At 32.8% G+C, this 15,281-nt stretch overlaps 2 protein-coding genes across 3 annotated transcripts; both read left to right on the forward strand.

Moving 5' to 3' along the window:
• Window positions 1-1,694: 1,694 nt before the first annotated feature.
• LOC107924500 (coiled-coil domain-containing protein SCD2) lies at window positions 1,695-8,137 on the forward strand. Of its 2 annotated transcripts, none has more exons than XM_016854985.2 (17): window positions 1,695-2,232; window positions 2,335-2,501; window positions 3,296-3,371; window positions 3,550-3,591; window positions 3,683-3,745; window positions 4,331-4,380; window positions 4,456-4,483; window positions 4,775-4,849; window positions 4,926-5,036; window positions 5,113-5,173; window positions 5,592-5,708; window positions 5,795-5,913; window positions 6,215-6,284; window positions 6,554-6,595; window positions 6,761-6,801; window positions 7,416-7,542; window positions 7,770-8,137. In XM_016854985.2, exons 1-17 carry the CDS (start codon window positions 1,885-1,887, stop codon window positions 7,898-7,900), a joined length of 1,668 nt encoding a protein of 555 aa, XP_016710474.1. In that variant the 5' UTR covers window positions 1,695-1,884; the 3' UTR covers window positions 7,901-8,137. The 2 variants fall into 2 exon arrangements, with proteins under 2 accessions (XP_016710474.1, XP_040936562.1); XM_041080628.1 differs by having other exon boundaries at window positions 1,701-2,232; window positions 7,796-8,137.
• A 3,072-nt stretch (window positions 8,138-11,209) lies between these two features.
• LOC107922872 (serine carboxypeptidase-like 45) lies at window positions 11,210-14,138 on the forward strand. Its single transcript, XM_041080629.1, has 10 exons — window positions 11,210-11,643; window positions 11,729-11,830; window positions 11,919-12,014; window positions 12,326-12,418; window positions 12,500-12,579; window positions 12,837-13,118; window positions 13,191-13,315; window positions 13,409-13,501; window positions 13,568-13,685; window positions 13,781-14,138. Exons 1-10 carry the CDS (start codon window positions 11,394-11,396, stop codon window positions 13,928-13,930), a joined length of 1,389 nt encoding a protein of 462 aa, XP_040936563.1. The 5' UTR covers window positions 11,210-11,393; the 3' UTR covers window positions 13,931-14,138.
• The last annotated feature ends 1,143 nt before the right edge of the window (window positions 14,139-15,281 follow it).

A 15,281-nucleotide genomic window follows, 5' to 3' on the forward strand; every position in this document is an offset into this window, starting at 1 on the left:
TACCTGCTGTTGGGGCCTTCATAATTTCTTGCGCCATTTTTTTCATAAATATATTTCTATAAAATATTTTTTCTCGATCATAATCTAGCATATAAATTTTCTTGATAGTAATATTGTTGTTGTACATTAATTTTTTAATTTTATTTATGTTCAAATATACAAATAAAAAAAGGCTAATAAATATATTAATACAATTTTTTATTAACATGTAAATTTTTTATGGGCAAATTATACTTCTTGTTTTAATATTAATGTAGAAAGTATATAAAGTATATATATTATGGAAAAAATTAAAGAAATAACTCTAATGACACAATTAAAAATAGGTTAATTATTTGTCATGTATCTTATAACTAATGTTTAAAATTAATATTATTTCAATATAATTTCTTTATAAAATTATATCAACATTGAATATAAATTTATATAACAAGGATTATATATATCAATAATATTTATTATAATTAATTTAGACATAAGTTACGAAAAAAATATAAATATGTGCATACTTAATCTAATTTTAATTTTTTAAACATTAATTTATTATATTCTATTTTTAATATCTTATACTGAAAAATGTAAATACCTACATCAAGTACCTAAAATTTAAATTTTACCCATTCATTCAATTACATTTTTTTTTTGGGTAAAATCGCTGTTCTGGAGAGAAAATGGTGTTTGGGAAGTGTGTTTTCCAATGGCTGTTTCGATGAACTGCTTCTGTCGGTTGGAGCCTCCCAAGGCATACACGTGGCATCTATCTGGGGTGGGGCTCTTTGTCTAGGTTGGAGGATTTGTTTTTCTTTCGCTGTTAGTTTTTGCTTCTGTTTTCTGGTTTATGGTTTAGATCCTTTGTTTTCTTTAAATTTTTAATAAAAGCCTCCAGCTGGATTTTCACTAAAAAAATACTCATTTTTTTAATTATTGAAAATTAAGTTTCATATCTAATATATATAAAATATTTATTTCTGTAATAGATAGATGAGAAAGATATTAAATAAGAATAATTTATTAATTTAATTATCAATTGTGTATTTTTAAATTTTTTTGAATTAGCGTATTTTTTATAGAGATTTCTGTTATGTAATTTTTGTTTAATAACTTAATTTACATAAAATTTTTCTTTTAATCTTTAAATTATATTTTAACTTTTTTAAGAGTAAAGGTAAAATCATAATTGAGAAATATATAAACTCATTTAAATTTATTTTAAATAATATTTTTTTGGTCTTGATTTATATTTATTATTATTTAAACTATCATCCTTATAAAAATTAAGTTTTTATATTGGTTTTACTGTTTTCAATAACAGTACTTATGAAATGTTACAAATTTTGTACCAAATTTTAACAATTTAATAAAATATATTTTAATTAATACAATATAAAAATCTAATGTTAAAAAAGAGCCTTCTACTGTTGGTGTACCATGTAAACAGCAAATTTCAACTCATAAAAAATTCAAAATAGATTTTTACTTGTCTGTAAATTTTAGTGAAGAGCCGTGCCACGTGTCATGTAGCCAAGGTAAGTTGTTTAGTGGCAAAGGCGGCTAAGGACAAAATGATAAGCTTCAATTTTCACAGTTACTCCGCAGCGAAAACATTCTTTATACAGAATCCTTTGCCATCAGCGCCCAAATCTTGGACCCCACGCTCCAACTCAGTTTAACACGTTGTCAAATGGGTCCATGCTTTTTCCTTTTCAAGCCTCTCCCGCGAAACCCGTATTAAGCCGTAAAACGCTGTCGTATTGCTCAATCATCTTCCTCCCCATAATTTCAACTTTTCTTCAACCCCTCCCTCTCTCTCGATCTCGACGAGACCAACCGCTCCCCCTACCCCTAAATCTAGCGCAACCGAGATAAGTAAATATTAGTAGAGTGATGGATCCGAGGAGGACAGGGAGTCCGGTGTACGGGCGGCAGTGGAGCGGGGGATCAAGCAGCTCGGGGTCATCGTCTCCGGCACATCCTCAGTCGCGTGTTCAGCTAGGTGCAAACAGTGGTTTCTCAACTATCAAACGCACACAAAACGTTGCCGCAAATGCCGCCGCTCAACGACTTGCTCAAGTCATGGCTTCGCAGACCACCGATGACGATGAGGAAGACGACGATCTAGGGTTCCGGTTCGGTGGTCCTCCTGTACCTTCTAGCTTCTCCAATAACGGTTTAAATCACAGTACTTTTCCGGCGATCTCAATAGCTCGGCCTAATAGATCTCCCTCCCCTGCGGTAATAACTTTGAATTGAAGTGAGATAAGGAGGTTTTTCTTCGCTCTTTTTGCGGATTTGAATTTTTTGATCTGATTTTCTCTTTTTGTTTGTTTTGATTAGTTAGGTCGGAATTTTGTAGAGCATGCTCCATCGGTGCGGTCAACGTCAGCAGGGAGGCCGGCAGCAAGGTCAACAACGACAACTTTGATGCCGCCGAGTAGAACTTCAGCTCGTACTCCAATTACTATACCTCCGATTGATCCTCCTAAACGGAGCAGAGATAAAAGGTTCGAGTTCATGAAATTTATTGCTTTAACAATATATATGTATAAATTTTATAGATGCTTAATTAACTTCAAAACTTCGAGGATGTACTTCATGTAAATATTTACTAAAACATTTCAGATCATGAAGTCGTTTTCACCCTACTTTTAGCTATTTGCACAAGTAGCATGCTTCATAATTTGACTTACATGTGAGAGAAAACAGGAAAACGGTGTTTTTTCACGTGGTGGTATCTGAAGTTGTAGGGAGAGTAAAATAAGACAGATGAATCTTTTAATAGATGGACACTTCAAATTATGTTTAAGATTTATAGTAATCGAGTTGGCAAGACAACAAGAGATTGGTAGATACTAAGAATTTAAAATGATCAACCGAATCAACTGCTTTCATGTTAGTACGTTTCTTAATGTTGCATCAGTTTATGGCAGTTTATGGGAATCTCACGTGGTTTTTCTGTTCTACTTTTTCTTATGATACTGTGATCCAAACTTTTATAACTGGAACTATCGTAGATCTTAGGATGTCCTGCCATCATCTTTTTGTTTATGACCTATATTCTTCTATCTTTTGGCAAAAACGTCTAAGCCTCAACTCATATTCACTTTCCTGTTCTCTGTATGCCTAATCGTTCATATACTTTTGTTTTTTCTCATTGTTCCGTGGAGTATTGTTGGTTTCAAATGCCTGCATTTGAAAATCTTTTATGTTGTGTAATGGGGGAAAAAAAAGGATTTCAATCTTTTTGTAATACAATATATTTTAAGAAATAAAATTATGTAATTGGAAAGCATTGCAGGTTTACAGCTGATGTAGGACAACTCAAAGCAAAAGATGCTGGAGATCAGCGTGAAGCTTCTGCACTCCGCGATGAAGTAATTCACTGGCATTTATCTATTTATTTTTTGACATCTGAATCCTATTAACTCTCAAATTTATTATTCTAATATAGATTCTGTAGCTGCATAGTTTAAAATGCAATAATGCCTGTGAACGTGCACCAAACCTTTTGTATATAGCTCATATTTGAAGCTAATGTATGCTATGTTGCAGCTTGATATGCTACAAGAAGAGAATGAGAACCTGCTTGACAAGGTGCACTAGCTGAGTCGAAAGAACTAAATTTTGATTATTAGGCTTGTGTTATCTGTGACATGTAACACTTATGCCCGTTCATGCTGTGCAGCTTCATTCTGCTGAAGAAAGACGTGAGGAAGCAGAGGCAAGAGCTAGGGAGCTTGAGAAACAGGTGTGTTACTCTGTCTTCAGTTGCAAGATCTTTGTCTCCCGCTTGTTACTGTTTGAATGGCTTATCCTATTAAAATGTTTAGCATCATCTGACTTGTTTCATCTAAAGTGTTTCTACTCTATGAACCATTTTTTGTTGATGTGGGGCACTTAAGTAATTTCAACTTGATGACACAAGCTAAATGCATATGGTAATATTTCAGAAGTCTTTCCTAGTTTTCCTTTAAGTACATATCCTGTCGCTTCCTGTGCTGTTTATCTCTTGGAGGGCTTAGCTTTATGTATTCGGTGGATTTCGTTGTATAATTCATCTTACACCTACATAAGTTAGGTTCTCCAGCTTACGAGGTGTCTATTTGTGTTGTTGGTTCTTGATATATAATTTCCTTCCATAGGCATATTCTTGAATAAGCATGTTCCGTTTTAAGCAACTTTTTCTTTTAACTTGTGAACATGTTTCATCATTGAGATATAAGTGAAGTCAGTGTTTGAGTTGTGAACTGCAAGGTTGCATAAATGAGCAATATCCATTGTTTATTAGGTTTACTGCATTCATTCATCTGCTTCTTAAATTCAATGTTAACAGGTTGCTTCCTTAGGAGAAGGTGTATCTCTGGAAGCCAAATTATTAAGTAGGTAAGTGTGTGTCCTGTGCATTTGCTAGCAGTGTTATTTATCATCACTGTATGATGCTGTGTGATTTTTCTGTAGGAAGGAAGCAGCTTTGCGTCAAAGAGAGGTAAAACAGAACATCATACTATAGAGTCTAAAGATTGGTTGAACCAGGTTTAGCTTTACTTCTTTCATATCATCAGGTTCATGAATTGAATATTATGTCATTACTTGACATATTTTTCCTATGTATAACTGTGCCTGGAACAACAGTATCGGTTACGTCTTTCTGTGTCTCTTAGCTCTCTATAGCTCTTTATCCCAAAGTGCTAAAATTGAGTTCTTTGTTACTTTATTTAAGTTGCCAAATATTCTTCTCATTATAAGCTAAGAAACTGTAAATTGTTCTTCCTTGCAGGCTGCTCTTAAGGCTGCAAAACAGACGAAGGATGGTAGGGAGGAGGAAATTGCAGCCCTTCGTTCAGAACTTGAGGTAAAGTGTGCCAATGATGCTAACGCATAGGAGTGAATTGATTCGGAAAGTGATTCTATGACTTTCTTTTGATCAGAACTTGAAGGATGGGACTGCAACAGCGGTGGAACAGCTTCGTGAAGCAGAATCTGAAGCAAAAGCTCTTCGCTCAATGACCCAAAGAATGGTTTTGACTCAGGAAGAGATGGTTTGTCTACTCATCTTCAAATCACTTTTTTTGCTACACGCTTATATTCTAATTGTATGCTGAATCTATTTTGTAGGAGGAAGTCGTCCTGAAAAGATGTTGGCTTGCTCGTTACTGGGGATTGGCTGTACAGCATGGTTATAAACTATCACTTTCTTCTTAAGCAAGGAAATAATTTACATCCTAATTGTACCAAATATCTTGCATAAAAAGTAAAATTTAATCCCATGCATGTGATTTAGTGCACCTTTGGCATGAAATTTTGACCTTCCCTAAGATTCATGAAGTTCAAGAATCTTATTGTATGTATGACTTGGTCAGTAAAGTTTTCCTTTTGTCGATCTAAGATTTGTATTGCTAATGGGCACATTCTGCAAGTGCGGGTGCCAACTTTATTATTGTTCTTTTTTGAGCTAAGATATACAGTGCTTTGTTGATGGAATGTTCATTTTTCACTCCTATAGAATTGATTCATTCTATTCCTTCTTTGCAGTCATTTTATTTTTTAAAACCGAACAGGACTCATTTTCCTGAAACTGCTACTGGATTTTGCAGGCATATGTGCAGATATAGCAGTGTCAAAGCATGAATATTGGTCTGCATTGGCTCCTCTTCCGTTTGAAATTATTGTTTCTGCAGGACAAAAGGCTAAAGAGGAGGCCTGGGATAGAGGCTAGTTCAAATTCTCACCATATCCCATTTACTCCCTCTTTTTAAATGTTTATTTTTTGGTCATTAAAGTTGTAGAAATGGTACAGGCGCTGGTGATCTAGACCGGAGTAAACTTGTCCGAGATCTGAATGATCTGACAGGAGAAGGAAATATTGAGAGTATGCTTTCAGTTGAAATGGCCCTAAGGGAATTAGCATCTTTAAAGGTTGATTCTTTTTTGTTGCAAAGGAAAATTAAAAACATAAACTTTTTTCTAATCCGTTTGCATGCCTTTAGTATATGTACTTTTCCTGAATGTTACACACTAGTTCTTCTATATAAATTCATATATGCTACATCCATGATGGTTTATGCCTACTTATTAATTATTTAAAATTTTTGTTGTAGTCATACGTCTTCCCCTCCATCATGCATTTACATGAAGTTCCATTTTCTATTACCTATTTATTTCTTGTGCACTGCTGTAAAATACCACTTTATTTATTCAAATTCATTGCTGTTTTCAGGTTGAAGATGCTGTTATACAAGCATTGGGAAGACACAGACGCCTGAGTTTGCATCGTCAGTCTGTCTCAGGTTCGATTTATTTATACTACATGCAAACACCCTTAGCTCCTTTCTTTTTCCACTTTATCTTGCATTTTTTGTTGATGTCCTATAAAATGGAGTGAAACTAGTGACAGTCCTATCCACCTTTTGGTCCTAAAGAAACAGCCCTATAATTATTTTGTTTCTTCGCTGCCAATTCTTTCCCTTCTACATTACATTTGTTGGAGATCATATTCTGATATGAGCAAAATATCATGCTTTAGTATTTATCCTTTGTACTTGTATTTTATTTTCAGATTCCAAATCTCCTGGTGATCCGAAGTTGATAGATGCATTTGGTAAGGGATTCACTTTGTAGTCCGTCAATAATGCACTATCATATCAAACAGCATTTGTTCATTTTGGTTTAGGGAAAATTCTTGCCTCGATTAGTTCAAGATGATTTGCTGGTTGTTTATCTTTTTTTATTTTATTTATTTATATATTTTGCCTTTCAACTGCAGAACTAAGTGAAGAGGAGGGAGAAGATGTTCTTTTCAAAGAGGTTAGTCACTCTTTTCATCGAAATCTTTGACATGTTGGTCATATGTGAACCTTCAAAGCAAAATCTCTTTTCTCATTCTATGATGATTGTCTCTTAGTTATCTTGGCCTCTTTGCCTTTCTATTCTGTCTCTAGATCGTTGTTATGTATATGTATTATAAATGTGTTCCTCCTCCTCCTCCTCTCTCTCTCAGTCTTCATGATTATATTGGGGCTAATTCGCTGGCTTGCCCCTTTTTATGGATAGCCATATCTATTCCCTGTAGGGGACATTAAAGAACATATTTATTTTTTTCTTTTCATATGCATGATAGCCAGTTATGCATGGTCATTGCCGATTAAATTTTAATGATTTAGGTATGCAATTATCTCAACAAATAAAAACTGTCCATCAATTAACTGCATCTTGCGACCACATCAACTTTCAGTAAAACAATTTTCCGTTTATTTTGAGGGTAGCAGGCTCGTTTTTAAACACCACATCAAGTTCTGAATTCATTAGTAAATTCAGTAGTGTTATGCCATCATAGTAGGTTTGCACTACAGTTTCCCGTGCTGTAGAAAGCTTGATTAATTTCAGAAATTCCGTGTTCTTATAACTTGCAACTGTTGTAGGCTTGGTTAACATATTTCTGGAGAAGAGCCAAAGTACATGGTATAGAGGAGGATATTGCAGAAGATCGACTTCAGTTTTGGATCAGCCGTAGTGGGCAAACCCCTACTTCACATGATGCAGTGGATGGTAAAAGCCCACCCATTTTATTTTATTTTAGTTTATTTTTCCCTAAAAACACGGCTTATGGTAGTGAATATAATTTTGGTTATACTTTACGAAACATATACGCGTTAAAATTATCATTACATAAAGTTGAAGAGGTAGAAAAGAGTGAGTAATGTGCTGCTATTTTAAAAGAATCAAACGCGGCATTTCTAGTAAAAATATCTGATTGGCTTGCGATCATGTGGCAGTTGATCGAGGTTTGTTTGAGCTGCAGAAGTTGGGGATAGAACAGCAACTTTGGGAAGCATCTCGTAAAGAAATTGACCACCCATCGGCTGCCTCGTTGTCTAATAACAATGACCCGGAGAACTCTTTGTGAATGAATTGTCTTCAGCTATCTTGATAAGTTTGCGTCAATTTTTTGAAGTTTGTATATTTATTGTTCAATTTTTGTTGACTTTTCATATTAATTTTGATTATAGCATTTTCTTAAATTCCACTTGTTCGATTTCTTGGGTGTGGACTATACGATACATGGTGTAATAGATGTTGATACTTGTTTGAGTTTCAAACGAAGAAGATTCAAAGGCAACATTTTGAAACATTATACTTTAAATCCCCCTCTTTGTTCTTTTCCATTGTGGTTGGCTGCGATCTTAAATCTTGCACCGGAATTTTATGAATAAAAAAAATAAAGGTTAGAGAGAGCTTGTATCTAATTTAAAAGTTAGAGAAAATACATGAAAGTGTTTTTCATATAACAAAAATAAGAAAACGCTAGTTCGCTAGTTCGCTTTTTCTCCATTATGCAACTTAATTTAATATAACCCAACAAAAAAAAAGGAAGCAAAGCTGAAAGTGAAGCTTTGCTTATATTATAATTAATACTATTATTCTTGGAAGTGTTCAAAAGTCATATTATCTTTAGACACATTTTCCAACTCCCATTTCCAGTCAACCTACACCTAATTTAATTTAATTTTCAAACAAAAAGTCTAGTTTAGTTAATCACATTTCAAATTCCCCCAACCAAACTTTTTCCATAGCATACTATTACTATTAAATGATTTTGCAAGGAGTTAACTTGTTTCTTTTAGCTATATACAAATATAAATTATTTAATAATCTTTTAATTTTTTGTTTTATAAAATAAAAAGAAATGTTTGAACCTTTATGTATTAAATTATTATAAAAGATTGTTTGATGTACTACAGGTAATGATTTTAAATTTTATCAGTAATTTTTTTAATATTTAAAACTGGTTAGTTGTGACAATTTCAAAGAAAATCTTTAATATAATGATTAGTTAAAAACTTTAAAATTTTATATAGTATCCTACATTTTTGTCTACCTCCAAAAAGTAAAAAAGAATAGTTGGAGTAGTAGGTAATCTAATGAAATCACATTTGAAGAATGAAAAAAGTGAACAGCCTTTCAATATACTTTAATTGGGAATGATGAAATAGAAATTCTCCCCAAAAAAAATCAGTGACATTTTGGCTGTTCAATGATGATAACCAAATAAAGCTCCTTTCTAAAGTTTTAAAAATAAAATAAAAAAACTTGAGTCACTAAATCATATTTCTTTTTTTTCCCAACTTAATTTTTTTTTATCACAGTTGGTACCTAAATTATATTCCATTATTCAAATTACTCCAACCATTAAAAAAAATTCAACACTTTTAAATTAAAATTAAATTATAAGAATGAAATTAAATTATAAAGAATTAAATTTAATTAAATAAAAACTTTTCAACTTTTTTACGCCTTCCTTTTTTCACAATTCTTTCTTTGCAATTCTTTCATCATTTTTATTCAATTCCTTCCTAGTATTTGAATTCCATGATATATGTGGGTTTATCTCATTATATTCACCCAACATTAATTATTTTATACAAATTATATAGAAAATAATGAGAAAAAGTTATTTTAAGAACAATAATACATAAATTTTGAATAAGATGAAATGAATTGAAATTGAGGTTTAAAAAAATCTCGTTAAAAATTGAGTTTGGAAAGATTTCTCAACAGGTTCTTATACTTTCCATCTATGGAATTATTGGGTAAAAAACAAAAGAAATAAATATATTAATAAATTTTAAAAAATAAATCTTAAAGAATAGTATTCAATATTTTTAAAAAAATTTAACTAAAAATTATCATATATCATAAAATAATTGATTCAGAAAGATTTTTAACAACTGTATGTAATGTGAATAACACGGATTTAATTTAAGGACCACTTTAGATAACATATATAATTTAAACACTTGTGACTAAAAAAAATATATGCACCATTTGATTGTTTAGGCTATAAAAATTTCAGTTCTTTTTTTATCTATTTTACAATTTTTCATAAAATAAATATTAAAAAAAAATCAATTTCTTCAACACAAAAGCGGGGGGCAATTCTTTTTATAATAAACTGGTACCCAACATGAAACAGCTAAACAAGGAGATGAAATTTGTCCTCTTGCTGTTTGTTTTTTGGTCTGTTCATATCCATTTCTTTCTTTCATTCTTTTTTTCTATTTTATTTTCCCAGGAAACTAACCCCACTTCAACCAGCAGAATCTTTTTTTTTTCCAGAGGTGGTCCAAAGAATCATTGTGATATCTTCATATACTAATAATATTATCACGATTAATTACAATAAATATTAATATTATAAGAACTCAAACAGTGAAATAACAATGCATGTATATAAATATCCCTAGATACAAGTACACACCAAGAATTTGACATTACATAAAAGCATGCTGGATCATTTCATATGCTTTTTACTGTACAGAAAAATAAAGAGGGTCCTCACTGGAAGCCATGATAAGCTGTTCTGAAGCTATAATGGGAAACATGTGGTGTGTATGGAGCAATGCTTGAAAAAAAGTGAAAAAAAAGTAGTATCCTCAGGACCTCAATTGTCATTATTAAAAGAAACCCAAATCCATCAACATGTAAATACATAAAGAAAAAAGATTATGTTAAATTGTAAAATTTAATAAAGATTAAAATTTGCTAGCTGACTTGCTGTTTTCCACTTAACTTTTCTTTTATTATATTTACTATTAAGATCCATTCATGTCAGTCAACTAAATGCTGTTGAAGTGAATTTTTTTAATGCAAAACTTGTAACTTAAAGTAATCACACTTCTATAATGAAAAAAAAAATTTCCCAAGCAATAACTTGGTTAATTTAGACTGAACATTTGTACTTGCAGTGCAAGAAAAGATGATCAGTCCATACATTTACTGGAAAAAAAACAAAGGAATATTCACTGTTGGTATTGGACCTGTCAATGAAGTTTCAGTCAGTGAAGAAGATTAAGAAGTGGGATTTGTTTTGTTGTTTTAAACTAAACTTGATGATTTTTATTTTCAGATATATTTTTCTGAGAAATATACAGGAAAAAGTCATCAACTAAAGCCACTTTCCATGGAACATGCTATATGTTTTTTTCCCTAGTCAAAAAGGATATGTATATATGTATACAAAGTGTTTATAGGTAGTCTTTGTTGGTTCAATTCTAGAAAAAAAAAGTTTTTTTTTTTATTTTTCACAAAAAAACAAAAGCAACATAACTGTAATATCTCAGAGCCAATTCAGATTTTCAGGTCCCAGATTCCATTCTTTTTTTCTCTTTCTAACCAGTATTATATGCTGACTAGGTTCCAATACAAAGCACTGTTTCCAGTCATTGTGGTCTCTCACACATCTCTTTCAACACCATTTTCATGCCTGCAAGCAAAAAGTTAGAACTGTAATGATAATAAAAAAACATACACCTATACTCTATAGCTTATTTATTTAGTACTCCACCCTTACCCTCTTGTCCTCCACCGACCTGCATTTTCACTCTTGATTCCCTGAAACTATGTGTTCTTCATCATGGAAAACCATGGCGGTCGCTTTGTTATTGATAGAGCTGTGGTTTACCATTGAATCTTCTGTAGCTCACCCTGATAAAATTGTTAAGCTTCCAGGGCAACCCCCTCGCTTGAGCTTTCAACAGTTTTCAGGGTACGTTACGGTGGATTACAAGAAGCATAAAGCCCTGTTTTACTACTTTGTTGAAGCTGAAACTGATCCTGCATCTAAGCCTTTAGTCCTTTGGTTAAATGGAGGTCTGCATTTTAGTTTTCTTTAATTTCCCATGGGAACTGGAAAATTTTGGGTTTTTCATGGTTTTTATCACTTGGGTTCCAACAGGGCCTGGCTGTTCTTCACTTGGAGTTGGGGCATTCTCTGAAAATGGACCATTCAGACCAAATGGAGAGTTTCTAGTTAAAAATGATTACAGCTGGAACAGAGGTTTTTTAGACAGTTTTACTCTTTCAATCTCTCGTTTATGAATTATCGATTCCTGAGATGATTAATCAACTTCATCTGGTGTTTGCAGAAGCCAATATGTTATATTTAGAGACACCAATTGGAGTAGGGTTTTCTTATTCCACAAACACCTCTTCTTATGAAGCAGTGGATGATGAGATCACTGGTATTTTTATTTCCACCCATAAAATTCCATTATTTAATTCAGTTACTAGCCTTCAAGTTACATCTTTGTTCTTCCTTTAGATATATAACAGTCCGTTTGCTGTGGTTTTTAACAAAAGTTTATAGATAAAACAGTGTTTTTCTTTTTCTTTTTCATTTTCTACTTTTTGGTAGTATATAACCTTTTGAGTACTTTTCATGGAAGTTCTTAAGCTTTTCTTTGTTTGGTATTTAATTATTTTCTTTCTGGGTTTTTACATTAAAGATTGTTCTTTTCTTCTAAAGTTCCTTTTTTTTTTTTAACTTTTCAAGCCAGGGACAATCTTGTGTTCTTGCAAAACTGGTATAATAAATTTCCAAATTACAGGCACAGGGATTTGTATATTACAGGAGAAAGCTATGCAGGTACTTAAATATTTTATATGTATTCCAAATTCCATATACTGTAAATTTGATGTAACTTAATGACTGAATCTCTATGAACAGGCCATTATATTCCTCAACTTGCAAAACTTATGGTTGAATTCAACAAGAAGCAAAATCTGTTCAATTTAAAAGGAATTGCTGTGAGTATATTACTCTGTTAACTTCAAATTTGCATGATAAAGAAATGGTAATCTCCAATACCAGGATTCGGACATCTTCTATGCATCATTTTGCATTCCAAGATTTGGTGTCAGCCCTTGTCTGCAGGTCCTTTCGTCCCCATGAGTATTGTGTGGGTGACGATCAAATCACCGATACCTGCATAATGTAAGGAAAGAGATCCGAAGTGCGGTCATTACATTAATCAACTTGAAGTAATGTATTTCGTTCTTTGCAGCTTGGTAATCCAGTTATGGAATTTGCGACTGATTTCAATTCAAGGGCAGAATATTTCTGGTCCCATGGATTGATATCGGACTCGACCTACAAAATGTTCACTTCTGTCTGCAACTATTCTCGATATGTCAGCGAGTACTATAGAGACTCGGTTTCACCGTCTTGTTCGAAAGTGATGAGTCAAGTAAGCAGAGAAACCAGTAAATTTGTGGACAAATATGATGTTACACTTGATGTCTGCATATCATCAGTGCTCTCACAATCAATGGCTATAAATCCTCAGGTAAACTCTTCCCTGCAAAACCATGCATGGCCTCGACTTATTTGAACTGAGATATTTTGTTTTACCATACAGCAAGTATCTGAAAGGGTAGACGTATGTGTCGAAGACAAGATCGTGAATTATCTAAACCAAAAGGATGTCCAAAAAGCTCTTCATGCTCGGCTTGTTGGAGTCCGCCGATGGACCGTGTGCAGCAAGTAATAATCCTTGACCAAGCTAAAATTACATTGTAATAATCCTGGATTTTTCTGGTTATGATCTTAAGCTTCTTCTATCATTTTTGTTGACAGCATACTGGATTATCAGCTGCTGAACCTCGAGATGCCTACAATCTCCATTGTTGGTTCACTAATCAAATCCGGGATACCAGTCTTGGTTTACAGGTAAAAATCATAATGCCATATAGCCATAAAAACATTCGGGGCTCATACAAATGATGAATCTTACAGCGGAGATCAAGATTCTGTTATACCATTGACGGGAAGCCGCTCCCTGGTAAGCCGACTGGCAAAGGAGTTAGAACTTGAAACAACGGTGCCTTACAGAGTTTGGTTTGAAGGGAAACAGGTATTTTTTTCGTCTACATTGCTTTGACTTTTCGTTTTCCTTGAAGTATTTGTATTCAGAAACCGTGTCCGATCCACTGTAGTGATTTTTTTCAGGTTGGTGGATGGACTCAAGTTTATGGTAATATCCTGTCATTTGCTACAATCAGAGGTGCTTCTCATGAAGCTCCTTTCTCACAGCCTGAAAGATCACTCATGTTATTTAAATCATTCCTTGAAGGAAAGCCTCTACCAGAAGTTTTTTGAATCAATAAGTTCATGTTCATCATAATTTGTTTGAGAAAAAGCACAAAATCTGTTTGTCTCAAATTTGCATAAACCTGAAAAAATGAAAGTTGAGTGCAATTTTTCCTTTTCAAATCTGGTTTTTGTTGACATGTGAAAAAAAATTATTTGTAAATAGATGTTGGAAGAAATCATGGAATGCCAATATGCTCTCTGCAGTTTTCAGCCACTTGGATCTTACAAACATTTGCTTGAATTGACATGAAAACCAGGGACCATGTGAAGGTGGCCTCTGGGAACTAATTATTTTAGAGCCTGAGAGCCATCATCATTGCAGAAAAGCATGAGATAAAATGAACCCACATCCCATTTTGCAGTCAAATTATAAGTACTATTTAGCTTGTTGGAGAAGGGAATTGATGTGTTACCTTGTTAGTTACTGAAGAATAAGCCATTGAGTGAAGCTCTTTTTTTTCTGGGACATACAGTTTAGCCATTATCAGTGAAATAATCTAGAAAAAGTGTAACCTACAGTGAATTGTTGAATTCATAATTGCAGGGAATGGTTCCCAAGTGATGAACTTTGAGGGGTCAGAGACAACACGGACTGTAGTTTTGGCTCCCAAGCTTCCATTATTTGTTTGCCCAGCCTAGTAAAAGATGAAATGACACACAAAAACCCAATTTCATCAAGCAAAATTAAAACTTTCAAAACCTTCTCAAGTAGTTGGACATTCATTAAATATTGAACTCAATCATTCTGGCAACTTGTATGCAAAATTATTGAAGGCCAAAGATTTGGGTAAAAGTAAAGGCAGATTGAAGGGCAAATTGGTTTTTGCAATATATCCACAACCCAAAAGTTCACGGGCTTGGTCAAGAAATATTAAACACACACTCCTACTCCTTCATTCACTAACCAAACCCAATGCCAGCCACCCTCGCTGCAGCTCATTAAATTTAATTCTTCTTTTTTAATTTTATGTTTAGGTTTCTAGTTATATTTCCGAACAATATCTTCAAAATTCGCACCCAACATTTATTGGTAACTTATTTAAGTTTTATGTAAATATTTGATAGATAATATTCTTTTCGGCCATGATATAATATATGAATGTTTTAGATATATATTAATTATAAATGTATTTCTATAATATATATCAAAATTTATAAAAAATTAGCATTAGCTCTCCTCTTTGTTGGGGATTTTCAAATTTTTTAATAATTTATTTATTTAAATAATAATATAAATCAATTTTAAACTAAATTTTATTTAAAATAATTCAATTTTTTATTTATTATGAACATAGAATTTTATTATTATGTGAGAGTAGGTATATATATTTTCAATTAACCTGTATATGGATCAATT

The sequence above is a fragment of the Gossypium hirsutum genome, chromosome A11 (assembly GCF_007990345.1).
Source record: "Gossypium hirsutum isolate 1008001.06 chromosome A11, Gossypium_hirsutum_v2.1, whole genome shotgun sequence".
In the NCBI taxonomy this organism is placed as follows: Eukaryota; Viridiplantae; Streptophyta; class Magnoliopsida; order Malvales; family Malvaceae; genus Gossypium; species Gossypium hirsutum.